The 27515-nt window shown below is 42.8% G+C and overlaps 1 protein-coding gene across 1 annotated transcript in view; it reads right to left on the bottom strand.

The window, feature by feature from the left end:
• Window positions 1-2012: 2012 nt before the first annotated feature.
• Window positions 2013-27515, bottom strand: part of nedd4a (NEDD4 E3 ubiquitin protein ligase a) — a 38132-nt gene continuing 12629 nt past the window's right edge. The window contains exons 6-29 of the mRNA XM_083651124.1: window positions 16383-16433; window positions 15828-15889; window positions 15529-15628; window positions 13870-14033; window positions 13574-13691; window positions 12918-13073; window positions 12265-12351; window positions 11929-12048; window positions 11522-11728; window positions 10951-11028; window positions 10646-10700; window positions 10490-10548; window positions 10249-10314; window positions 9740-9969; window positions 8589-8710; window positions 8350-8420; window positions 8133-8228; window positions 7968-8041; window positions 7812-7872; window positions 7229-7288; window positions 7019-7126; window positions 6762-6858; window positions 5214-5286; window positions 2013-4458 (exon numbers count right to left, since the gene is read on the bottom strand). Coding sequence (XP_083507250.1) covers window positions 4356-4458; window positions 5214-5286; window positions 6762-6858; window positions 7019-7126; window positions 7229-7288; window positions 7812-7872; window positions 7968-8041; window positions 8133-8228; window positions 8350-8420; window positions 8589-8710; window positions 9740-9969; window positions 10249-10314; window positions 10490-10548; window positions 10646-10700; window positions 10951-11028; window positions 11522-11728; window positions 11929-12048; window positions 12265-12351; window positions 12918-13073; window positions 13574-13691; window positions 13870-14033; window positions 15529-15628; window positions 15828-15889; window positions 16383-16433 — 2418 coding nt within the window. The 3' untranslated portion in view covers window positions 2013-4355. The remainder of the gene's footprint in view (window positions 4459-5213; window positions 5287-6761; window positions 6859-7018; window positions 7127-7228; window positions 7289-7811; window positions 7873-7967; window positions 8042-8132; window positions 8229-8349; window positions 8421-8588; window positions 8711-9739; window positions 9970-10248; window positions 10315-10489; window positions 10549-10645; window positions 10701-10950; window positions 11029-11521; window positions 11729-11928; window positions 12049-12264; window positions 12352-12917; window positions 13074-13573; window positions 13692-13869; window positions 14034-15528; window positions 15629-15827; window positions 15890-16382; window positions 16434-27515) is intronic.

Raw genomic sequence — 27515 nt, 5'->3', positions numbered from 1 at the left:
AGACCTCAATGCCCCATCTTATAGGTTAAAAACTAATCCAAACCAACACAGATTATTATTGGGCTATCTACTAGGACATCATATTAGCCCAAGATAAAACAGGCTAATTGACTTCCTAGTTCATCAAAGTGTTACGCAATCCAGACATATATAGTTTAACATTAATCCCATGGTGACACCTATGAATAAAGTAGATAATAGTTAAGAATGTACACTTTTGAAATAATACAATATCACAACAATCAATGTATCTTAGCTTATTTGCTGCTAATATGATTTGTAACAAATTAATTATTTCCAGAGTTGTTAGGCCCCTTGTGCTGATCCACTTATTATGTTATTAACCTTATTAAGTTATAACCTATAACATATTCCTCAATCCTCCTGGACAGAGTAGGCTATGCCTACTCTTATGGTGATGGCCCGCTGGCAGATGCAGACATAAATACAATGCTTTTCAAAATGTACACATTTACTGGGCAAAGTAAGAAAACTACTTCAACTTAAACAAGTAGAGGTAAAAACGCCAACACTATATACGTAAGCTCCCATCTCCCATCATGAGCTCCCATCATACTCTAGCCAGTGGAATAGTCGGCCCATGACTAATAAAAAAGTCTCTAAAGTTCTGAGACCAATGAGTGAGTCAGGTTTTCATGGTTTGATTGCACAGTGAACTATTCTCATCAGTCATCAGTGTTGAAGGAGAGCGCTGTTGTTAAAGTGATTCTGAAATCTCTGTGTGTCACTGGCTTCTCTGTGGAGGCAGTATCCTTCTCTGTTTCCCCCAGTGTTTCCTTTCACATGTATTAACTGTCAGCATTGGTCAGCATTATATTTTCTGCCTGTATGGCATTGGCAGAAACACAAGCAGCATACAAATAGGCTGTCAAGGAACTACAGCAGCTTAGTAACATGATAATAGGCGTAATAGTGTGATAATAAAGATGTAATAATTGTGATATACCATGTATATAGAATGGCATGAGGGATTTGATGACTCAGTTTCATCTCCCCCCTGTGGAACAGTTGGGTATTACAAAGATATGTGTTAGGGCAAGCCATGAGAAATGGCTAGATCAGGGGTTCCCAACCTTTTTTGACTTGTGACCCAACTTTTTTTTTAATATACCGGTATATATTATATATATTTTGTAATAGAACAAAATACAAACAAGACAACCAGGCTCAGACACAGGAAAAGAAAGGGAAAGAAAAAAATACATTCATCAATCAAGATTCAACATTACAACATGGTGCTATGAGCCGCATAAAGTGCTTAATACATGTATGTGTTTGCAAGAAATAATGTGCATGGGATCCCATGCAAGGGACGAGATACCAGCCATCCGCCACCCCCAAACTCAGTCGCCTGTCATTCGTAACCTCGTCAAAGTATGCCAAAAGGGGGTCCCAGATAGTTGAGAACCTCTTAAGCGAGTTGGTTCTCAGGGACCTGAGTCTCTACATCTGTACAACAGAGATCATGTCCATCAGCCACACCTGAAAAGAAGGTGAAGAGGAGGACTTCCATTCCTTCAGAATAAGTATTTTGGTGACAGTTGTCCCCAGTGTCAGAGATTGTTGCACAGCTGTAGGGGGCTTGTGACTCAACTTTGACATCACAAAAATCTAGGGACCCCAGACATTCAACTTTGGGTACGTCATCGGTAATATCATCAGTGACTTCGACTTTTTCCCTCAGAATTATGACTTTATAATTCTGACATTAAAATCATGTTGACTTTTCCCTCAGAATTCTGATTTGAATAATATTCTGACTTTAATCTCAGAATTCAGACTTTTTTACTCAAAATTCTAACATTAAACACAGAATTCTTACTTTAATCTCAGAATGAAGTGAATACAATATATAACTTTTATAGATGAAAACACCAGGGATACTTTTTCCCCCCCATTTCCAATTTCTTCCTAATCTACTGATTCAAGTTGGTGTGCAATAATTATTAGGACATCAAACTGGGATTTCACAACTTAAGTTTATTCCATTCTTTAAATTGTATGTATGTTGCATGTATGTTGTTGTAATGCACTTATAGGTGTCATAATTCAGTTCTACAATAACAAAATTTGATATATCACAAATTAAGTGTTGATCTATCAATTATTCTTCAGTAGACAATATTACATAATAGTACTTCCACTCAAAGATTATGACAACTGAAAAGGGTATTATGCGACACAATCAAATGATACAATACATTACAAATGAAGGCCTCGTTATTTAATTTTAAATATAAGTGAAAGGAGAGAATGTGCTTATTTTCAGCAATGTTCACATGTAAACATTTAAACAAATGTGCACTTGAAGCAGAGGATCCTTTCTTTAAACAGCCATTTAAGCAGTCTGCAGTTGATAGATTTAGACAAAGTAAGACTTATCTATATTAACAAAGTGCTTCACTTTATAAAAGCATTAGTATAAAATTGTGTTCTTAGAGACAAGAAACAGCCCATAATATTTTTCCTTCGTCAACAACCTGTAAACATGGCAGGTAGTGTAAACATATGTTTTACCATTCACAGAATAAGAAGTTAATTCTTACAACACTACTGCTTAAGTACAGTTAAGTTCCTACAAAGGTATTAGGCAAACATGGATTACTAAAGAGGACTCATTATGAGAACAGAGATGATTCATCTGTACATAATTTGAGCTACCACCAAAAGAGCAACTTTAAAGGTGCGCTCTTAAAAACAGAGCACTGTACTGCAATTAGACACCCATGATGAGTCGAACAAAACAAAATGCTTTCATTTGACATCGGTTCATTTCATTCACTGAAAAAAAGATCCATAATATTCAGCATTATGCCAACTGTACTGTAGGTTTGGGTCAGTCTGATAATAGATTTCTCTGTAAGCTACTGATGAAGATACTGTACTATATAGTCCATTCCTCAGATACATAGTTACTATTGTACTTACTTATGATATGAGTAGCTACTGATCCTAACTGAACAACAAAAACGCTATAATGTAGAGGTGCACCAACAACCATTTCTGCCAATTTGACTACTTTCAGTGACGACAATTTTGACAACAATGCTTTACCATTTTCTAGAATAGCGAAACATTGGCATGTACAATAAAGTTGTGTAATTACTGAGAACCTCAATAATCAAGTGATATCCATCTCATTTCAATATATAAATTACAATAATGCATAGTTCATCAGTATTTCAGCACAATCAAATAACACTGAGCAATGTAGTCACTTCTTGGTATCTGTGGACTGCACAGATGTGTAGTATTAGTTTACCCTTGTACTGGTCCTGGTACATCACTACTATAATGTGTTGATACATTTGGTTAAAATATCATTGCTCAAAAAATGTATACAATGTGCACACTTCGTGCTAAGAAATGCTTTCAGTGTGCATTTTCTCGGGTTTTCTTGCATCAGGACTATTTTCTAACATATTGGAATGGAAAATTAAAATTTATGAAGGTATAAAATTTAAATAACAGAAAAAAAATCTATTTCTGAAGAAGAAAAAAATCTCCCTACAATGGGTTAGGGTTGAACTGCCAACATGTCATTCATATTCTGCTGTGCAAAATGTAATAATCAACTTTATATATAACTTGGACATCATCTTTTGATTCTTGTTCGCTTCGAAGTTCGAACAGAACAGCGTTTCCTTGGGAAATTGTTCCAATTGTAAGGATGTAAAGATGACAATTATTTTTTTCCTTTCAATCCTCAAACACTGAGCCCACACTATGAAAAAGTTAACTGTGTGCTTTAGTATTTCATCTTCACTCTATAGTGAAGGGGCTTGTTAATGGCTTTGTACCCCAACTACAATGTAATTGGAAATCTCTAAAATACCTGATATGAGAAGCAACATTTTCCCCTGAAGCGATTGAGCCAAGAGAAACCAGGAAGATGGTTTTTTAAATTAGATGTTTGTTATATATATTTTGTGCATTCACATACATTTCTATACTCTTTTCATTTGACAGAATAGACTTCTTCATATAGACTTCAGGCTAAAAACGAACAACTGCATCTTGAAACTAGTTTTAGCAGGACAAGGAGTAAATACACTTTTCAGCGACTTAACATAAAGTATCATACAACACGGTGTAAGAAAACCTGATTTGTAAACTTGTAAAACAAGGAGAGATCAGATATTTCAATCACTCCAGATTCAGTTTGTCCATGTGTGCCGAAGAGGAGAGTGAAGGGAAGGCTGTGTGATGGTCCTTCATCTGTCACATGCCTGGCAGGTAAGGCCTGTCTGTGTCTGACGCACAGCTTTTCTCCTGATAGCTTTGCCGCATCGTGCTGCTCGAATTCACTTTGGTAGCAGTCAATTCAACCTGCACTAATCCACCCCGTCAAAGCCTTGTGCGTTCTCTATGGCAATGTGAAGTTTCTCCCTCAGCTCCTCAAAGGACTCATAGGGGGGCAAGTCCAGCCGATTGAAGCTGTAGGAGGTTCAAGGAAAGTCAGCGAGTGAATTCAGGTAAAGAAATCACAGCTAGAGAGGGATTTGCACATTTGCAGGCATCATCAACGTCGCCATCAACTTTTGTAATTTGTCCGTAAAATATCATAATTGAGATGTGCCATTGAAATAATTGCAGTTGGAATTAAATATGTGATGCTCAAGACTAAAAACACACCTCTTCAGGCTACATCTAGCCCTTCTTGAACTAACCGCTCTTCAAAATACCACTCTTCTTGGCTTATGCAGACTGTGTTGCACAGTTGATTTCACTACTGTTGACAAAATGTACTATTGTAAGTCGCTTTGGATAAAAGCGTCTGCTAAATGATGTAATGTAAATGAGAGCTGAGCAGGGTATGTGTTATAATAACTTATTATAACTGCAGCCACTAGAGGGCTTCAACCCTCCAGACGCTCTGGCATCGTTTTGTGCTCATCCTCAGGTAGCTGCTTTTGGGAGCAATTATGTCATTATCAAAGGCACACAAAAACCCAGCATGGGCAAACCTGAATAAAGTAAAAGACAATCTTGTTCAGTGTAAGGTATGTGGAGCAGAGTTGTTGTACGGTTGCTCCACCTCAACAATGCTGAATCATCTCAGAAGGCCAGTGATTCTTTATGTCCATAATCTGCTTTAGCCTTTTAAAATCTCAGCACACAATAGTTGACTGTGAGAAAATGCACTTGTGCACAATCCCAAATTATTTAGCGCAAGTCCCTGAAGTGCTCACCATGTGTGGGCTCGGGGCAGTTTGTCACGTGTTCCCCACTGCTCGATGGTGAACAGCTGTGGCCCGTTAGACCCTGGAACAACAAACAAAGTGAGTGGGGAAAAAATCATAGTGTTTGATTGACACTGTAATAAACAGGGATGCAAATTCATGGAGAGTGAAAAAGGTGAATGATACCAGGGCAGACACAAAACCACTCAAAATCATTCACTTAACTCATTGAGTGCCAAGGACGAGTATGTTCGTCAATTGGTTTAGTAACGTAGAGTGCCAAGGACGAGTATGTTTGTCAATTGCGTTTTTTGACGGTGCGACGTGGATCAAAGCCAGATCCATCTCCTGTAAAATTTTGGGGCATGTTGAATGTGTATAACCTATTTTACCGACCCATTAGGTGGCGACAGTGCTCTCCAGATTAGAGAAAGGTCCGGGATGACCCCCGGAAAACAGCAGGAAAAAGCCCCGTGATGAAAAAGAAACCGCTCATGCTGCAGCCAGAGCCATATAGATTGCTCTGGCTGCAATCTGACGTTGGCTGCGAACAGCTGTCAATCCGCACCCACAACTCAGCCCCTCTGTCTCTGCTGTATAGTTTCTCCACATGATTAGCCGCCAGAAAGGCAGCACCCGACGCCGAAGGGCCAAACCTTTCCCTGCAGTCCGGTTTGGCATTTCCGTGTCGCGCTGGGAACCGCCGCACAAAAACGGAGCGCTCCGAAAATAGACTGGGGGCGTGTTAGGCTGTGTGTTAGTGTGGGGAGGAGTTTGCAGCTGAGGGGGGGAGAGGGGGGTGGGGCACGCAGTGCACCACACAACTACACCACGTCACTACATCAGAAAATATTAGCTTCAGACTCAGTGAATGTGCTTGAAATGCTGCATTTCACAAAAGGCGGAATAACTCAGCTTCTAATTTGAAATGTGTCTTTTTGCTCAAAACAGCCTATCTTCTCCGGCTCATAACTAAAGAACGGAAAATGGGATCAATAAACTTTTTTTTGCAGATGATAGAAGAGAGTCTCATCGTTCTTTGTGCGTGTTTAGTGTTTACATTGTAATATCACACAATATTCTGTGGGCCTCGAGAAATCACTGAAAAACGCTCTGAAACTCTGGCACTGGGAGCGTCCGTTCTCCAAAAGTGGCTGGCACTCAATGAGTTAAGTGCCCTATTTTGGGATCAAAAAGGTGCCTGTCACCTAAAGGAGTTAAAGCCAAGTGTCCCAATAAGATAGGTGGATACTGTGAAGTACAGATGAAAATGATCTGATATACAGTGGATAGTGTACTCATACAGAAATAAGATAACTAATTTCGACATAAAACGTAATAGACCAGGCTGAACATACTCTCATTATTAACGCAGTATTTTTGGGAAGATTGGTTAATGGCTGACATGCATATCTGGACCAAAAATAGAAGTAATAATAATAATATTATGAAACATAACAGAAACACTTTCCAATAACAAACCCTACATATTGTAGGTTTTAATATCAATGAGTTGAACCTCTTTGCAAAGCTAGAAACTGTCGAGGAAAAGCTCACCATAGAGTTCAGCAAAGCCATTCATGGGCACCCTGGATGTTCCCGTCACAAACTGCAGAAGCCGGATTCGCTTTTCGGCGTCCATCAGCAGCACAGTCTATGACAAAAACAACAACAACAAAGAAAAACAACAAAAACCCACAAACAAACACATTAAAGCCCTTCTTAATGGAACAGGAAACAGTTTAAGGTTTACAGCCCAGTTGATTCCACACATAGATTATCTTCTTGGCTCCTGAAATGGAAAGTTGTCTTACCTTCCAAAACCACTGGATGACTGGCTGGTTGGAGCAGTAGCCGTTCTTATACTTGGTGTTCTCCCTCCAGTCGTTCACATCCACGTCTCCAAGACCGCACATCAGCAGCTGGGGGGGTGAGAGGGCAGACAGATAGATCATCAACATCACTCATCTCGATGGAAAGAATGTGATCCAGCTCCAGTGAGAAGTGATGGGCTGAAAACTCACCTCAAGCTCATTCTCATCAAAGATCTTGACCAGATCCTGGGGTATCAACTCATAGAAACCCTAAGACACAAGGAAAAAGGGTTCCAGATTTTTATATTCATACTTTTTTCCCCACCCAATACTTTATTTAAAATGATAGAACACAAACAAAACAGACAAACATCCTCAGACACAACAAAAGAAAACAAACAAAAACATACAAACATAATCAACATACAATATTACAGTGGTGCTACCAGCCACGTAAGGTGCTTATGTGCTTGTAAGCGATGTACTCGAGATCTCCTGCAAGGGGTCTATAGAAAACCAGCTGGGCGAGTCACCCGTCGCTCCTAACCTCATCGAGGTAGACTAAAAACGGGTCCCATATAGTTAGACATTTTCTAAGTGAGTTGGTTCTCAGGAACCTGAGTCTCTCCATCCTTATAACAGAGATCATGTCCGTCAACCACAATTGGAAAGTGGGTGAAGAGGGGGACTTTCATTCCTTAAGAATACGTTTTTTGGCAACAGTTGTTATATTCATACTTTTAAATTCAGATTACAACTGTTGCACACAAAAATAAATTGAGAAATGATTTACCTCCTTGAAGGCTGTCATCTGCTTCTTTATCCGGTTCACAAACCTCCACTGCATGACCAGACTGCCAGGCAAAAACAACAGATTAGTGTTCCAAACTGTTACATTTGATTATAAAATGTGTTTTCTCTTTGAGCTGCGAACGCTGGTGATGCTTACTGGATATATTCCTTCTTGTTTTCATCAGTGATAACAATCTCTGTGCCGCCCGGCTTCAGTTCATGCTGGTGTGTCTAAACGGGAAGCACGGGACACATCAGGTTAATGACACCATGCAGCATCGAGCTGAAAGGCGACGAGGTCAAGAAAAGATGTGGAGCGAACCTGTCCAAACAGCTCCTCGTCAATGGTGAACATCAAATCCAAGTCTGTCGGGTCGTTTTCCAAAATCCACATCAAAGAGTTGAAATACTCGCTGTCCTGGAAAGACGATTGTTTAACACCATTAATATTTATAGGTACCCTAATATCTGTAATTTGTAGCATTTCATTGACGGTGACGGCATTTTATTTTAAATGAGAGTGTACCCGCGACACTCACCACAGACTCCATGTCCTGCAGAGTGATGGGCTTCTGCAGCATCATCTTGTAGAAAGGCCGAATGAAGAAGGCTTTGAGGGAAACAGATGTCAGAACCTCAGAACCTATAAAATCCCACAATCCAATCCGACCCCCCTGCCCGTTCCTCTGCACTTCAACAATATTTTATTAACTGCAATTATAAATATTATAAATACATTGAATTAATAATGAGTGGAATGTGATCAGGGAGCACTCACCGTCGAGCAGCTTGCCGTGATATACAGCCATGCCAGCCACACGGCCAATGAACTTGAAGTAGGACAGGTGGTCCTCGTTACATAAACCTGAGTTAGGGTTGATCTGCAAAGTGTAGTTGTCCCTGAAACACACACATCATATCACATTGTAATTATGGTAGAGGCACTTCAAAGTATGAACCTTTTGATTCCTGCGCAGTGATGCTTGCATAGTTAGCACGTATTTAGGTGGATTTAAATCGAAAACATTATAAAGGAGCGTTCACACCGAGATATTTATTTTTCGCTCTGTCGCTCAAGTCAACCCTTTGGAATCGCTCTGTCGCTCTGTTTAAATCGCTCATCAACAGGCACACGAAATGACGGACATGTGGGGGATATAACGTTACGCAATGTCATGCTGTTTGTCCACTACGAGCCACCGTCATTGTTTACAAGCTAAGCCTATCAGCGTGCTCCTAATGCGAGCTGCATACCGGTAGTACAGACTTCACTTCATGTCAGCTGTCAGCCTGTCAATGCGGTTTGTTGCCACACAATAAACCAGCGGTTTGTTCCAAGCCAGAGTGATCCTTGACTCGCTCTCACACAGCAGCCAATCAGCATTGAACAGCGAGCGACTGATGCCAGCGTATTTTCGCTCGAGTTGGAATATTTCATCTTGAGCGACAAGCGTATTTTCTCCCTGTCGCTCTGTCTCTGCCGCTCGGACGCCCAGCAATTATTCTCCCAGGCGAATATACGCTCAATCGCTCGTTTGCATTGACTTTGTATGTAAACTCGACGCCAGCGACCAACTTTAATAGGTCGGTGTGAACGCCCCTTTAGACAACATACACCAAATATGTACTTTCATTCATGTTAATCACACCTTTATTATTTGCACCATGGAGAACAGGGTTCCTCTACATTTTCCATTTCAAAATTACAAACTTTTTTCCAGGCCCCATCGAGCTCAAAAGTCACGTGAAGTGACTGAAGCTCAAAAGTCGCGTGAATCCAGCTGCCTCGCAAGATTAAGAAAGAGGAACATCTGGGCAAAACAGAGCTGTTTTGGAACTGTGTGATCAATTCCAGACCTCCTCTGAACGCTTCCATGATGTATAACACTGTTGGAGGAGGTTAAAAACAAACAAGAAAACTGGACTCACGTGGCAGAATACTCAAACAGTCCATAGTAAGGGTTGAACATCTCCTTGGAGATGAGGAAGAACCACTCCCTGGCCACGCCCCCGTAGTCCAGGCCTTTCTCTCCCTCAAACTCCACCCACAGTCGTGCCTTGAGAAAGTCGGCCCTCTTAACGGACAGGATGCGTCGGTACGAATCCTCCAGCACCGCGTTCCGCCTCAGCTTCATCTCAAAGCGGTTGGGTATGTCGGCCTGGGGAAAAACGCATTACTGAGCTTTATGTCGAAAGGTTTTATGATCACCTAGGCTACAAATTAAATGAATATGGCATGCTTGAGGTACTGTATGAAGTCTTAGCATTGTCTAGAGAAACACACTGTAACAATGTTAAAAGCAACACTATCCAGTCCTTGTGATCCAAGAATAGTTCTAAGAATAGTTATGTCAAAAATATTTGCAAGTTTAGGGGTAGTTTCATAAACATTTCATCCTTATTAATAGCCTTCTTTTGAAGGTATTCAGCTGGCTCACCGGTTTCTTCAGCTTCTTCCGGAAGTAGTCGTACTTCTGTTTATAATCTCTGGAATAAGGCACTGCCTGTAATTGACAGGGGATAGTTTCCAGTGACCACAAATCAATTTCAACCATATGACCTACGGTCGATTATGCATATTTATGGGAAACTTAGAAACTATAAATAGAGATAGGCTTCGATGCTATGCTTATGTCACATTACAGAGGAACACAACCGACAACCACAATCTATACTCACTGGTCCAGTTATAGCCGAGTTCTGTAATCTGGGATCATCCCATTGTGTGGTCTTGGTGTCTAAGAAATCCAGGACAACATAAGTCATTCATTGATAATGAAAGCCATTCATTACCACATGTGTCTGAGATGTATGATCAGTTTATATCATACGCACTGTGATCTATGTAGAATATCCTCCCGTCACTGTGGACCCTCTCCTCCCAGCCAGGCTAGGGAAACAACAAAGATGTTACCAGACTAAGATGCAGTAGGTTTCTCCCCTGTAACACTGCAATAGTTGTCCAATTCTTCAATGGGTTGCCTTTTCAAATACGATTTACGTTCAACATTTAGGCTATATTACAGCATACAGAAATAAGATAACCATATGCCATTTTGCCTGATGTCTTTGACATTAGTGTTGATAAATGCTTTTCAATTGATTTTTCTTCCAGGAAATAATATCATTGAAGGATTTACCGGCAAAGGGCCAAGATCAGATGGGTCGAGTGAGGGTCTCCTCCTCATCTGCACAGGAATCTTTAACCTGGGATCCTCCTGTTTAGAGGCAGGCAAACAGGAAGTGTTTCAGACAAACAGGAAATGTTTACATTGATGACAGTGGTGAAGCAGGTGAATGGTAAAGACTAGCTTTTCAATAATACTTATGAGCAAAGCGAGCAACAACCAAGCCACCATATGTAAACGACCTTCCCACTAAAATATTAAAAGGCAAACACTGAACTATTGTAGAGGTCTTGATGGGTGACCCAAATAAAGTGTCCACATTGTTGTGAAAAAGACTTTTTTTTATCTCAGAAAAAAGAGCATCAACCTGGACCAGAGGACATCAGGGAATCACCAGACTCACATAGTGTCCTGGACAGTCCCCAATGTGGACACAAGGCTTTATATGCCTCAGTGTCTAAACCTAAACTGCCAATGTCTTGCATAGCTAGCAAAGCAACACAACTTATTTTGCTTAGAGGTTAGATCCTTGGTGTTTGGGAAGACAGAATGAGAACAGACCTTGAGTCTGTTGCTTTCTCACCCAGGTCGTAGTCTTTGTCTTGTGGTCGATGAAAAAGGGTCTTCCGGTGGGAGAGCTGCGAACCTCCCAACCAGCAGGCATAAAGCCACATGCGAATGTTGGCTCTGGGGATGGAGAGTGCTGGGGAGACTCCTCAGGGGACATTGGGGGGTGGTACACTGTGGGGCTCTGGGACAAAACACTCTGCGCTGCCGCCTCCGAGGTCGTCTGTCGAACGGAAAAAATATATGACCAATTGCTCGGCTTAGCTCGGACCAACTGACTGGATTGCATACAGATGCATAATGGATAGATTTGGAAAGAAGATGTGATTAATAGTTCTGGAAGGATTCACTTGAAGAATTCAGCCATGCGGAGAGTGCATACCGCTCGCCCCCGTCAACTAGAGTGAGAAAGATGGTGTCTACCTGGACGAGGGGTCGTGTCCATGAAGTGGTTTGGCTGTTGTGGTTGACATAGTAGCGTCTTCCTTTACTGTCCTGCTTCTCCTCCCAGCCTGCAGGGAGCCCAACGGAGGTTGGTAGCAGCTATTGAAGAATAGCAGAAAAGGGAAATAAAATAATCAATACTAAAAACCTCAAGCTCAGGTTACATCATAGCCCACAAAAGAAGGATAAGCTAAAGAAAGATACAGCCTTACTTCCTGACCACAGGACTTAATGGAAACGGTGATGCCTACATGATAACAGATGAGCTGGTGAGAGCTAGTTGAGAACGGTTTCATCAGGGAGTGAGATACTCACCACAGGATTCACGGGATGTTCTTCTCCTGTAGAGGTCTGCGCACTTCCTCTGCGACTGGAATGGCGGCTTGAATTACTAGCATGATTCTGCAGCAGATATGGATATATCAAACACAACAGTCACGACCAGGCCAATAATAAGCACAACCTCTCCACCTCTTTCCATCTCTTCACTGACGGCTTGCGGTGCTTCATGTTCATCTCATTATGTGTCGAGAGGCAAAGCGACCCCCTACTTCCTGCTTCAGCACTGTACCAGAGATTTTCATCCGCCATTTATTTTCCCATAGACATTTCATAAAATGCTTATAAAAAGAGTTGTACTGGTTCAAACCAAACGTTCAGCTAACGCTATAATCGGGAGAGACCATAGAACATTTCACTCAGACCAAAACTTTAAAAAACAACATTGAATTTTTTTTCTTCAAACCCGCATTTTTTTTACGTTTTGGCCTGAGTGAAATGTTATGCGATCTCTCCTGTTTCTAAATATATCTGTACCGTTTGGTTTGAACCAGTAAAACTCTTTTTATAAGCATTTTACAAAATGTCGATGGGAAAATAGATGGCGGATGAAAATCTCTGGTACAGTGCTGAAGCAGGAAGTGACGTTCCACTGTGGCTCTCTATAATCACAGCGGGAAATCATTCACCGTTTGGGAGGTGCGTTGTTCGCCAGGTGTGGCCCCTGATACATGGATGTTTCCCAGGTCCTCGGAGAAAGAGTGGAACTCCAGTGGTGGAGGAGATGAGAGCTGGTTACTGCGGTGGTAGAAGGTGGAGTCATCTTCTGTTATGATCTCCCAGCTCTAGAGGACAAGCCAGAAAAGACTCATGAAGCACACATGGCAGGATAGAGGTTCGATGTAAAAACAACACTTCTTCCAAATCACTCAGCTTAACTAAAGATCTTGCCCGGGGGTAGAAAGTGCACTTAAAAAAAGATGTAATTTTAAAATAAATAAATCTGTTTGTCTCCTTTGGACAATGCAACTTTGTGTTACTTTCAAACACAACATAATTATGTTAATGACAATACAATTGAACATATTTAAATATTTAAAGCCGGAGAACGTGCATTCAAGGAAAGTGCAGGTCAGCAGGTCGAGTTAAATTCAAAAGAAAAGTAGCAGACCGAACACTTATCTCTTGTAAAAGAATAAAACAATTTATTGGACAAGACTATCAATATTTATACATACAACGTTTCAGCCTCTGTTCTCATCAGGGTGCAGGTGAATGCATTTTAATTCAGCAGTTGTTGTTTTTAACATATGCGAGGTATGCTAATCCAGGAAGTCAGAATTACCTCAGGAGACTCTCGCCTGTCGTTCTCATCGTGGTCTGAGATCTGTCTGCGTGTGATGAACGCATGCTGGGCCTCCATGTTAATGTCTTGTCTTCTTTGTGTCTCCACCTCACTGTCTCTGTGCAAGGGAGAGACACACACACACACACACACACACACACACACACACGTGCACGCACACAAATATTTAACTCCCAAAAGCAAGAAGCCCTCCCCATGTGCTCACATATTATAATGTCGCAATGCTTAACGACGGTAAATATTGAAACTGTGAAGCAGTGTGGAAGTGGTCTTACTGTATGGTGGGTCTGTGCCACTGTGTGGTTCTGCTCTCATGGTTGACGTAGTAGGTTCTCCCCAGGTTGTCCTGCCGCTCCTCCCAGCCAGGGGGCAGGGCAGGCAGCTGCTGGTTGTGACTGGCACCCGACGTGTCCTGGCCCTCCAGGAACTCCCAACCAGGCTGTAGAACATAGGAAAAATGTTTCACAACCGAGCAGAGGCAGAGGGGACAAAATATCCTATTGCCTCAAGTCAATGACTTGGCTGCTGGTTAGAAAACTCACTGGCTATCATTGGGACTAGAGCACTGTGTCTCCAGATCATTCTAAAGAGGCTGTCAGCATATTCCTCAAAGGCCATGGGACCACAGTGGGACAGATATAGGCTGGCCTTATGGACGTGGTGTTTTAAGCCAAGGATTACATTAAAAATCCTTCCTCAAAAAAGAACTCCTACGATCTTGAATAGTTGAAACTGGTGCTGATGATTAATACAAGTGACACTAAAAGTTAAAAAAACATTTTAGAAGACAATTGCTTGTCACCGTTAGCAACTTTTCATATACAGTGAACTGTACAGTGAATTGAACATGTGAATTTTCAAAATATTATCTTGAGGTTTGTTGGAAAAATGTGGGTAATAGGTGTTTAGCCTCCACCAGGCATCCTTTAGGCCAGTGGTTCCCAACCTTGGGGTCACCTGGAATTCAAATAGGGTGGCCTGAAATGTATTAATTTTTACACCAAACTCAATTCAATACTACCGAAGATGATTAGGGTCACTTGCGATAAAAAATAAAAAATAAAAAGTTCTGAATTTAAAGTGATAATCTCTTTGATTTCAGCTTTGTTCTCTTGGGTGACACCTATGGCGATGAGTGGTAATTGCAGGTGACATCCAAACTGTTATGTACATTATGTGACATTACTAATGTCACAATCAACATTGTGAGTGACTCTTATTTTATTTTATTTTATTTAGATGAAAATCTTTGAGATTATATCTTTAAATCAGGATTCTGAGAATAAAGTCAGAATTCTGAGATTAAAGTCAGAATTCCGAGTTACTGTCAGAATTTTGAGAAAAAAGTTAAGAGTTTTGAGATTAAACTCAGAATTCTCAGATTAAACTCAGAATTCTGTGGGGAAAAAGAAGCATACTATGTGACATCACTGACGATGTCACTGATGATGGTGTACCGGAATTTGAATGTCATTGTCACAGGTCCCTAGATTTGTGCGATGTCAAAGTAGGGTCACGAGCCAAAAAAGGTTTGGAACCCCTGCTTTAGTAGCCTGGGTAAACCCAGCCCCAGTGACCTGCTCTCAGACAGACCCTGCTGACTGAGAGGTCTGAGGTCTGAGAGCAGGTCACGTGGGGGCTGGGTTTACCCAGGCTACTGCTTTAGGCTGTTGGACTTGACAATATTAAAGTTTGGCAGAACAAGCCTGGCTTCTTTTCCTCCAGACTGTTATCATAAATACACACACAGAACTTTTTCATGCTACCGGATGATGGCTGAGCACCGATCAAATTAGGGGGAACAGAAACAGTCTGATGAACGGATGAGAAGGACCATTGTCCAGACAAATGCCAAAGAAGAAGGAAGAGGAGATGTGATGATAAGAAGATGGGCGTTAACTGACTGCTGTAAAAGGGATATAAGCTGGACTTACATCCGTGTCCTCCTCGGGCTGATCTGCAGCCTCCTCATCCTCGTCTTTTGGCAGATAAGTCATTTTGAGACGCAGGTGACCCTTGACCCTGGACTTGTGGCTGCGTGGGAACGACAAACGTATCAAAGGTCGCGTGAACAAAAGTAATAATTCTCATCGGGGAATGCTTCGAAATAAAGTCTACACTGTGACCATATTGTTTCTCCTCCAAAATGAGAAAGAATGCGCTAAAAATGTGTTAGAATGAAATGTATAACAAGGAAAGAGAAAGGGTTAAATAATCATGAAAAAATGCCAACCTTCTTGGGTGAAGCAGAAAATCCTTGAATGTGTATGGCCTTTCAGTATGAGGATTTTCTGTCTGGAAAAAAATGATAACAAAAAAGCCAATAAAACAAATAAAAAGGAAACGCTTTCATCCTTCAAACACTGACAGCTGCACAAAATAAAAGAGATGTAACTGCAAGGCATCATAACACAGTGTACTATATCAACAGTAAAAGTACTATCATGTGAAAGCATGGTGAAGCTGTACTATGGGGCCAACCGGTGGCAGTTCTATTTATAAGAAAACATAACAACATGATGGACTGTATTTCCAAAACTAGAGACAGTGATGTGGAACAGACGCATATTTACACTCACATGCTGACATGGGTGAGATTAATGTCAAGCGCTCGCTCGCAAATGCTACGACAAAACCAATCAGATTCAGTCGACTGAGTTAACGTGATCTAAAATAAAGACGATGATGTAGTTGTACAACAGGAAACTTCTTTCCACTCCCAAAAATTCATAAAAGAAAGTCACGAGCATTTCAGGCAGCAACCACCCGCAAATGAGTCAGTACTCACTGGTATCTGGTGTAAAGGTACGTCCACCTGGCCCAGGAAGTCATCACGAGTCTGCCAGAGAGAGAGAGAGAGAGAAGGGGGGGGGGGGGAGGAAATGACTTATGTAATTATCCTGAAATTACCAGAAGCTGCTGACAGTATCTTGTCTTGAAACACACACACACACACACACACACACACACACACACACACGACTGGTCTGGATATTCAGGTGCCATTATTCAGCCAGACTGTATTCTTATTCAATCATCTTTCAAGTACCTGATGAAAAATCACTAGAATATTCCAGAGCAATTTAGAGAGAGAGTGGCGTCAGCGGAGGTCCAAAATGCGTGACTCATTAGCCAATGAATAGCCAGGAAGGGGTCTCACGCTACTTGAATGCTAAAATAAAGCCGATAATGTACAATTTTATTCTTAAAAAAAATAAAAATCAAAGTACATCACAAACTGTCCATTTTGCTGCAACTCGACAGCGCTGCTTAATCCGGGACCTTACTTCCTGAAACTCTTGAGGGTAAAAAACGGGTCCATTGGAGTGAATGGAGATGTCGATGGCGACTCTTTGGAATATTCCTATAAATTCCTTATAGTGACCTCATCATTTTTATGGTATTTTCTCTATCTCCAATTGTATCACTGTAATATTCCAACAACAGGACGTTAAACCGTTTTTCTGTGAAAACTGTATCGCGCCCTTTAAAAATTGATTATATACAACAGTTCTTTCTCTACACGCCGACTCCTCCAGCAGACTCTGAGATCTTTAACCATGAAGACTAATAGGAATTATGATGATCTTTATTCATCAATACAGTAGAAGTACCATACAGCACACAAAGCTGCTCTATTTGAAATGATGACCATTTCCAAATATAGTTTGGTATATGTGGCCTACTTACAGTAGCAATCTGTTTCTCCCATTTCGTTGAATGGTCGCATTGTGTTATTGCTCCAGAGGGATTCAGACAGATTCAGAATTTTGTCAGAATCATATTCTCTGCTCTGATCTTTTGCTGCATGCCATGATCACACGGCCTTTACAACCTTGAAGGCAGAAGGCAAACGCACAACGGTGTCAGAGTCGGCATTGTGACCAAATGAACACCCGCAGCACGTCTGGGTGGCTGACAGCAGTATGGAGTGTTTACATGAGCAAATATAGATGGAACCCTCCTTCGTCCTGACCTGCCCTGGCACTTCACATGGTGCGGCAGAGACAAACAGATAAGCCCGGGGTCAAGGACAAGGCCAGCGATGGTCAGCCTCAACAACAACCACTGAACTCTCTCTCTCTCTCCAATATGTAGAGTCAGACCATAAACTACCATCTCAAGACTGTGTGAATGAATCTATACTGTGTGTGTCTTTGTTGTTGTTGTTGTTCAGAATTATGTTCTTGACTTTTACAATTAGTTAGAAGCTAGATGGACACAGTCGTCACTGGAGGTCTTGGAAGGGTCCCCCCCCAGCCTTGTTGAATTGCCTAGTTTTTTGAATGAGCACCAATGGATATACTGACATGTCTTGTGAGTGTGTGTGTGTGTGTGTGTGTGTGTGTGTGTGTGTGTGTGTGTGTGTGTGTGTGTGTGTGTGCATGTGCGCTGTGTGTGTGTGTGTGCATGTGTGCTGTGCGCTGTGTGTGTGTGTGCATGTGCGCTGTGTGTGTGTGTGTGTGTGTGTGTGTGTGTGTGTGTGTGCATGTGCGCTGTGTGTGTGTGTGTGTGTGTGTGTGTGTGTGTGCCTCCCAGTCAGAGTACATGCACTTGGTCATGTTTCTCTTGTGTAAAGTGTTAAGCAATAGGTGGCTGCTGGTCCTTTCTCCAGCTGGCCTCGTTGTGTTTGTTTACCTGAGTTCACTCAGCAAGCTGCTGTTGTATTAGAAACGCCTCACAAAGGTTCATCATATCTCTGACTGTTACTGTATCCTCAGCATTGGATCTGATTTCATTGGAAAGCCTGTTAATTTCCCTTTACAATGAGGCCTCATTTGTATGGATCATGCATTTGTGGGATGAGCAGCACAGCTGATTATGTGGGTGGGTCCCACGTAGCGCTGCAACGATTAATCAATGATTTGATTTGATCACAGAGATATGATTGACCAAACACAAATTTCCAAACTTTTTGAAGGGGTTTATATTGCTGTTGCATTTTTGTCCGGTGATGCCGACAAAGGGTATTTTAAGCTGTCTTGTTATGTTTGGAGAGGTAAAGGCAGTAAGGCACACTAATCGTATACTGGTTGACAGTGTCACCAGTGTGTGTGTGTGTGTGTGTGTGTGTGTGTGTGTGTGTGTGTGTGTGTGTGTGTGTGACTACTCAATACCAAGACGTAACGCCATGTGATTCTGGGTTTCCTTCATGCTGGAGCCTGGGATCAGACTACGGGGGATATCTTTTGTGTTTCACGATGTCACCATGTCAGATGAGGCAATGATACTGCCAAAAATGTCTGACGTGTCTTAGCTGGGAGAAAGGCAACCGTAAAAGTTTGATCCCGATCAGGGCTGCCAACTGTCACGCAGAAAGTCAGGAACAACAGGCATCAAGCATGCCACAAATCATTTTCTCATGCAGTGAAAAACAAAAACCATAATTGATCACTTTTAAGCGAGAAATATAGGCTACAAAAATCTATTAGCCCACCCAGTATTATTGTAGCCTACAATATGATCGATTTTGTAGCCTATATTTCTCGCTTTCCCTGCATAGTGTTCAGTCAACGGCTCTTCACACCAGCGGCCTATAGTGTCTCTCCCTATGCAGGCAAAGAGTGAGTGAGTTGCTATGGTTATGGGGCACTCTGTCTCTCTGCCCCCGAAAACAAGAAGACCCACCCCAAGCTGAAGTCAAAAGGAATGCGTCGTAGATGTCAAACTAGGTGAGAAAATACCAAAGACTGGCGGCCTTTTGTCAGCGTGTCGTGAGACATCCCAGATGCCGCAACGCTTGTCGTTGATTATATGTCAAGGTTCGTCGTCCCCGGCGTTCATACTTGGGCCCGACGCTGGAAATGCGTCGGCCGCGACCAAATCATGTCGATATCGGACTGAATTTGTGTAGTTTGAGCTCGGCATTAGCGGGGTAAAAATATCTTTCTATTTTAATTGATTTGATTCTTTTAATGCAATGCATTTTGTCCATGCTACTTATTTTGAAGAGTTTCATAGAGAAGCACAACCTCCTAAGTGCAAGTAGTGCAAGAGGAGAGTTCTAAAGATCAACTTCCTGTTGCGAAAACCTCCTGTCCCACACGTCTCTATAGGTCAATGTGTGGCCTTCAAATGGAGTGTGCAGTGTGGGAGCACAAGCTTCCATTAAAACTCCAGCAGCACTGAATTATACAGACGACATCTAGAAGGCCAAGAATGTGTCATGGTGGGTGAGTGTCTGTTGTCACATTCCTTTTAGCACTGATTAGATGATCTGCATTCACCTAATTCCACTACGCCTGCATTTATTTAGGCTCACACTTCACCCACAACATGTCAGCCATGTTGATCGCCCAGCAAACATTATGTCAATAGAACTTGAAACAGCCTGCTCAGATTTTCACAAGTTGCACCATCAATCGCAGCCCAGCCCAGCCCAGCTGTATTATAGCTCATAAACTACAATACATCAGCAGTTACAGACCCCAAAACACACCTGTCCCTGCCAGTTTCAAAAGGTCACCGAGTTCACCTTTATGTCAAAAAAGGGAGAGAAAAAAATGCATTTGCTGTCAATTCAAAAGGATCTCTTCCCTTTGGTACCTTCCTGGTTATGAAGGTGAAGTGATGCCTACGTTTGAGAAAGAACTGAGTGTTTTTTTTATGCATCTGAACATATTGCCCAATGAAAAGCTGAGCCTACAGATAAAATGGTCATTACTCGTTCAGACTGTTCCTGATGGTCAGACGTAGAAGGCTTGTAAAACCAAATGCTCCCCCACTGCGTCATCTGGTATGACACACAAGATTGTGCCAAAAATCTATAGGCAGATAAGTCTCTGTGAATCAAGCCTGGTGAAACCTATCTTGATGTTGCTAGGCAACAACAAACTGCGTCTGACAAGTTGACAGCAGCCTGTGAAACTACTCATTTCAAGCTATGCAGCTAATGTTATTGGAGCAGTATGTATAGAGCAGAGGTGCCCAAATGATTTCCTATGAAGGGCCAAAAATTAATCTGGGTGGAGGGCAGTGAGCCAAAAATAAATGTCGATGTTATGCGAAATTACATTACATTAAAATGTATATTTTATAGGCAATTTACATTCTAAATCAAAAATTAATTTTCAAAATAATAAAAATATTAGAACTTTTATTAAACACTTTTGTAGTTAGATTTAAAGTTGATTAACAATAACTTAAACATTTTCAAAGGGAAAGACCCCTTTTTTGACAGAAAGTGCATGGAACTCAAGGTGCATAACCCATAGAGCCCACTCAGATATCTTGAGGTGAAGGGAGTGGGACCCCTTTAAAAATGGCCATGCCAATTTTTCCCCTCACCAAAAGTTAGCCTAAATTTTCTGTGTTATTTACCCACCTTCCCCACATACTAGGTTGACAAAGATAATACCAATCGATTCCTTAGGTCTTCTAGTTTCATATGGTATAAGAAGCATCACGCTAGCTTGAAAAATGAGCCCGGCACAGCCTCCGAAATACAGTAATATCATCATCATACCGCGTTTGTGTGTGTGTGTGTGTGTGTGTGTGTGTGTGTGTGTGTGTGTGTGTGTGTGTGTGTGTGTGTGTCTGTCTGTGTGGTCAAATCCATTACAGGCCAAAACAGACAGGGTGCGGGCCAAAGTTGGCCCGCGGGCTCCTAATTGGTCAGCCATGGTATATAGAGTATGTATGTATAGTCATAGAGCTGGGGGGAAACAATGCAATTATCCATTCCGACATTTCCTGTGGCAGCAGTACAACGCATACGATCAATGCAGATACAGATCAGCAGCTTCAGTTCATTTTCACATCAAACATCAGAATGGGGGAGGGAATTTGATCTCATTGACTTTGACCGTGGCATGGTTTGTTTGTGCCAGACGGGCTGGTTTGAGTAACCTGCTGATCTCCTGGGATCTTCACGCACAACAGTCTCTAGGGCTTACACAGAATGGTGCTGCGAAGAACAAATAACTATGAGTGAGTGAGCGGCAGTTCTGCAGGCGGAAACGCCTTGTTGATGAGCGATCGTCAGAGGAGAAAAACCAGACTGGTTCGAGCTTGCAGAAAAGGGACAGTAACTCAGACAACCTCTTGACAACTGTGGAGAGCAGAAAAGCCTCTCAGAACGCAACACATCGAACTTTGAGGCGGATGTCACTTTGGTAGCCAGTTGACATTGAGCTGAAAGCTGATACCTACCCAGTAGTAGTAAGGTGCTCCTAATTAAGTGCTCGGTGAGCGTATTATGCACGCACTACAAATGTTTGTCGCATACTGTTCATGTTTCCCCCCCCCTTATCGGCTCTGCCTAGTTTGAAGTGTGTGTTATTTCTTTCTGGCGTCCACGTTACTTGTCATTTCTTCAGCTGTACGTTGGTCTTGTATAGGTTATTGTGAAACAGTGTCCTGATCCATCCCGTCCAGTAGGCAGGAGGCCAACCGATCCTCAGCTGCCAACTCTTTCAAACAATGAGCACGTTTGTTTGCCAGGTGATTCTGATAGACTCAAGGCTGTACACCCAAAACATGTTGGCTGTAACTGCTACAGTGAATAGCGACAAAGTCATGAAACGCTGGCTATCTTCTCCAGTTTTTGAGCAGTTCAAGGGCTGAAAGTTAAAGGGCCAGCTCACCCTAAAATCCAAAATACATATTTTTCCTCTCACCTGTAGTGCTATTTATCCATCTACATCATTTTGCGTTAATGCCTGAGTTTTGGAGATATCGGCCATAGAGATTTCTGCCTTTTCTCCAATACAATGGAACTGGATGGCACTTGGCTTGTGGTGCTCGAAGCACCAAAAAATACATTTGAAAAATTCAACAGCTTTGTCTCTTTCCAGAAATCATGACCCGGTTACTCAATATAATGCACAGACTTTGTTGTGAGCAGTTTCATGTAGGGACTATTTTCTTTTGCAGTCTCATGTAGGAACTAGCTAGCAGCTAGCGGCTGTAGTTTGGTCAAAAGAAAATAGTTCCTCCATGAAGCTGCTCATAACAAGGTCTGTGGATTATCTTGAGTAACGGGGTCATGATTTCTGGAAAGAGACATTGCTGTTGAGTTTTTCAAATGTATTTATTTGGCACTTTGAGCACCACAAGCCGAGTGCCATCCAGTTCCATTGTATTGGAGAGAAGGCAGAAACTCTGAGGCCGATATCGCCAAAACTCAGGCAACCAACACAACACAAATCGATATAGATGGATAAATAGCACTACAGGTGAGAGGGAATATATTTTGGATTTTAGGGTGAGCTGTCCCTTTAAAGCTCAATAGTCTGCACATGGGGAAAAAGACAGTTCTCTGCATGGTAGGTGTGACTGGCAATAAAACGCCTCAAAACCAGGGCCCACATGTGAGTTCAAACTATGAGTAAAGCCACCCACCCCTGCTACACACACACACACACACACACACACACACACACACACAGTACAAACACATTGATTGGACTATAAAATGTGGACAGTCCACGATGGCAGGTGGGTCATTTCAACCTGATACCCCTGGACTTCATTTGGACCTCTGAAAATGGAATTGTTTATTTGGTTCATTATCATGTGAATGCAATATGAGCCGAGATCATATGATGACTAGTGGAGTACAGTTTACAGTCACTGCTACAGAGATCCCGTTTGGAATAGTATCCATTTCGTCACCTTCCTCCCGTAGTGCGTCTGGACCTGGCTGATCATTAACCTGAGAGATGAGGCCTGCGAGGTCACCACAGATAAGAACAACAGAGTGGAAACTTTCATGAAATTTGCACGGTGGTATTTTTAACACCCATCATCAAAATGGACTGCTTCACCAACAAAGCTCTTACTGGCAGTGAGTTTTGTTGCCACTGGCAGTGAGCGCGGTCACGCAGTGAGTCGCTGCGTGACTGAACCGCTACTAAACAAAAACCTGAGTGTTTTTTTAATACTACGTCAGATTTCTTTGTTGGACTGTTTGCAAGCAGTACAAAGAATGCAAACCGTGTGAAAAAAAAAAAAAAAAAAAAAAAAAAGTATTACCGTACTCAATCAAATCTGTGCCCAATTTGGTGTCAATGGAGCAGAACTCTTTGGGAGAAGGATATTCATTTTCAAAAATGTTTTGCAAATGTTGCGCACGTCATCGTCAATTCATTTGGGGTTGCCAAGTGTTAGTAAGCATGGCCAGAATGTAAACAAAGGTGTGTGATATTTGACTCATGCAGACCTCTGAGAGAGAGTCTAAATTCTGCAAAAAAAAACATGAAGATAACTAAGGAGACAAAGATGAAATACAAAATAAATACACTTGGTCCTGATAATGCATTTACTAGTAGTCAGTAGTCACCATGCTTAGTATCATCTAGAGCAGAGGTTCTCAAAGGTTTTTCAGCCAAGGACCCCTTACAAGATAGAAAATATACCGGGGACCCCCTCATTCTGATTTGTGATTTTGGGCTAAGCTTAATTTTTTCCACGGTAACGTGCTTGACTTTTAAATTGATAGGTTTGTTAGATTATAATGTAATCCATGAACCATTTTAGATTTAAAGAATACAATATTTTTGTTGAACTATGGAGCTTTTGCACACAAAAAAGTTGTTATTTTTTATTTTCCTGAAAAACTTTCGCGGACTCCCTGGCAAAGTGCCACGGACCCCTGGGGGTCCCCGGACCCCCATTTGAGAACCACTGATCTAGTAGTCTCTTAGAACAGACGAGTTGGCTTCGGCAATTTTCAAATGCTTCCGCCATACCGTCTGTACTTCGTGGGGGAGAATCATGCACCAACCGGAATGGGAAGTAGAAAGGCGGGTTTTCCGCTCATTAGTCCAATCAGAATCGCAGAAAGGCGGGTCTTCCGCTCATTAGTCCAATCAGAATCCAATATGCCGCATTTTTCGTGGACACAGGTGTCGTGATTGTTTGAAGTTTTTTCCCAACTTCCTTGTGCATGTTCTGGGGGTGTAACGTACATACTGTGTATAGCTGTGTATTCGCCGGATGTAGATGAGACAGTCTGTTTTAAGAGACTACTGATCTAGAGGACATTTAAATATATTTTGTTTTAAGAAAATTTAATTTAGATCTGCATAAGCAGACTTAAAGGTAAGGGCACAAGCTAATTACTGGCGCAGGCCTTCTTTTTTGACAAGCTGCTAAATGCAGAGTGGGGTGGGGGGGGGGCTGATACCTGATACTTTACAAACAGTGCCTGGCAGGAGGGGGACCCAGAGGGAAGGGAACACGCCACCCCATTACTGGGAAAGACTCACGCTCCCTCCCTGCCTACATTATACGACCCCCTCCCCACCCCATCTCCACAGATGGCTGGCATGACTGAGCGCTGCTCTAGTATCACGCTGTTAAATTTGAATCCACAGGACTGGGCAGAGCTAACAGCCCACCAGACTATCTGGAGTCAGGGGGAATATTTCAGAGGCACTTATTTATATCAGGAAGGGGCTCTGCTTTTCCCACAACTAAAATTAGCCCGGGGTAAATACTTAAGCTGATTACTCAAAGCGTTAACAGAATCATAAAAATGGAGAACTATTCTAAAATTAAGCATGTGTGTGTGTGTATTCACATTCTAACGGCCCAACACACTTACAAGCCAGAAGGAGGCAGAATTTTTCCTTCTCTTTCAGCATTTTTTGGGGGGGGGGAAACCGATATGTAAACGGGTTACTGTAAATGTAACCCAACGCCTTTGAATGTTTGTCCACATTGGGCTTGTTAATTGCACGACTTGGCCGTAGCCATCTTCTCACTTACTGAACGTAGCTGTTTCTAATGGCTGACCCTGAGTAAACAGAGCTTCACAGATTTTAATAGTGATATCAGGAGAGAGCAGCTTTAACACAGCATTATTATATCAAGTATAAAGATACACCTGTCTTAATAATAGTCTTCTTATAATAGTAGTGCACTTACACTTTCCTCTGGCAACAATAATCGCAATAAGCAAAATGCACAGCGTAGCCACTTTATCAACACCGTCGTTAGTTGTCATTCACAGTGCTCATTTACATCAAACTACCTTTTCGTTCTGTACATGAAAGCAGAACTCAAATTTGTCACACTTGAGCTGGCAAAGCACAACAGTTTATGGTATTCAGTGAGGTGGTCTGTAAGTACTACTTTGAATAGAGAACGGTTTGCCTCGCAAGTCACGCTGAAATGTATATTGCCATTTCACCCGGACAAGGATTCTCCTTTTCTTAGAAGCTTGAGACATTTGGGCTCTGCTTAGGCACAGCTCTGCTGAGCAAGGAGCAGCAGTTAATCCTGGTGTAGAAACGTACCACTCACCTTGGTGTTTTGGCCGGAGTTCTTTGGAATAGAATCCTCTTTGTGGCCGGGCTGGACATCAGCCACAGAGCTCGACGGCTTAGTGGGAGAGAAAGGGGACAGGTGGATGTGCACATGTGGAGAGCAAGGGCTAGAGAGCTTTGGGTTCGAAACATGACATGAAATTCCAGTGTTGGCGTAGGGCACTTCCAGGGAAAAGCTTCTTTGTATGGCACGGTGACAACGGGTTTCCTCGGGCCTTTCCTGTCCTCTTCCTCCTGGAGACACTTTGTGGTTGCTTTCCGACGGCTTCGCCGAGGAGAACAAACAAGCGGAGGTGCTTCGGTACAGCTTTTTGTGGGGGGCCTGTTGGCCCTCGGGCTGTGGCGCTCGACGAGAAGCCTCAGGAGGTTCCACACTGACTGTCGCCATGGTTGTGGCTCCCTTCCCAGCCATCACCGGTCTCTGGTGGGCAAAGTGAAGCAGCACACTGCTAGAGTGCCGGTTTGAGCGGTCTAACATCACCGACCGCTCCGTTATTTTGCTCCGGTCCTCCGCTTTACATGTCGGTTCATCCTGTAAAGGAACGTTAAATTGCACCATGTGTTTGCCGTCCCGGCACTCAGCTGAGGAGCAGCTGCCTTTGGAGAGGCGACGGCCATTTAGTGCTGTGGCACTGGACCCTTTGCAAGTGACTTCCTCGTCGTCCTGCGAGGGTTCACCGGGAGACGTCTGGAGAGATGCCGGATGAGAACCTCTGGCTGGAGGGAGAGCGGGCAGAGCCACTGGGCTGACTGGGGAGGCAGGTGGGGTGCTACAGGGGCTCTTCGGAATCATAACCAAGGAGGAGCAGCGTCTCAAAGGGACCTTGGACTTGCAGCAGGGTCGACTCCTCTCCTGGACAGTCCTCTCCTGGACGGTGCTCTCCTGGGCAGCCCTGTGCTGTTCTGGAGCCTCCGGCTCAAAGATGCTGCTGCTGCTACAGTAACCTGCATCGCTGGCCGTGCTGCTGCTGCACGAGCCTCCGTCGGAGCTGCTACCTGCTCCTCCTTCACAGCCACCAGGCTCTCCATCCTCTGCAGCACTGCCCTCCAGCTCTCCACTGAGCTTGCCACAGGGCTGAAGCGAGATCTGCAAAATGCTCTTCTTGCTACATCCTCCGCTGTTCACCTTGGGTATGAATACTGACGAGTAACGCTGTAGATTACCGTAGTCCGGTGACAGGGGAGTCACCTTCAGGTGGACAGAGCTGAGGGCCAGGCTCTCCGTGGGGCTCCGGGCCGACGCGCTGACTCCACTCTCCTCACCATGGCTGCTCAGGCTCTCTGAGAGAGGGTCCGTGTTGCTTCTCCTCGACGCGAAAGCAAAGCGGAGTCGGCGTGCCATTCGGTTAACTCTCTAATCCCTGCAATGTTGGCGAGTGTAGCATGATCAAACCGATGCTAGCAGGAAAAAAAGAATAAGCTAAGCAACTGCTCAGACTTCTCGCTCTGTGATTACAATCATTAGCGGCTGTACATTGCCAAAATAGCTCCGGTGACAACCTACATTCCTCTCAAGGCTGATCTCAGCTATTAGTCAGAGGAGGTCGGCCATTCTGGAATGACCCAAACACACGACCCTTGAAACTTAAGCAATCCCAGAGGTCCTCCTCTTTGAGGAGCTTCAGCCCTACTCAGAAAACAAAAAAGTT

This window comes from Poromitra crassiceps (assembly GCF_964638095.1).
Source record: "Poromitra crassiceps genome assembly, chromosome: 14".
NCBI lineage: Eukaryota > Metazoa > Chordata > Actinopteri > Beryciformes > Melamphaidae > Poromitra > Poromitra crassiceps.
The sequence above is the reverse complement of the archived record's forward strand: the minus strand, read 5'-3'. Positions and strand labels throughout refer to the sequence as shown.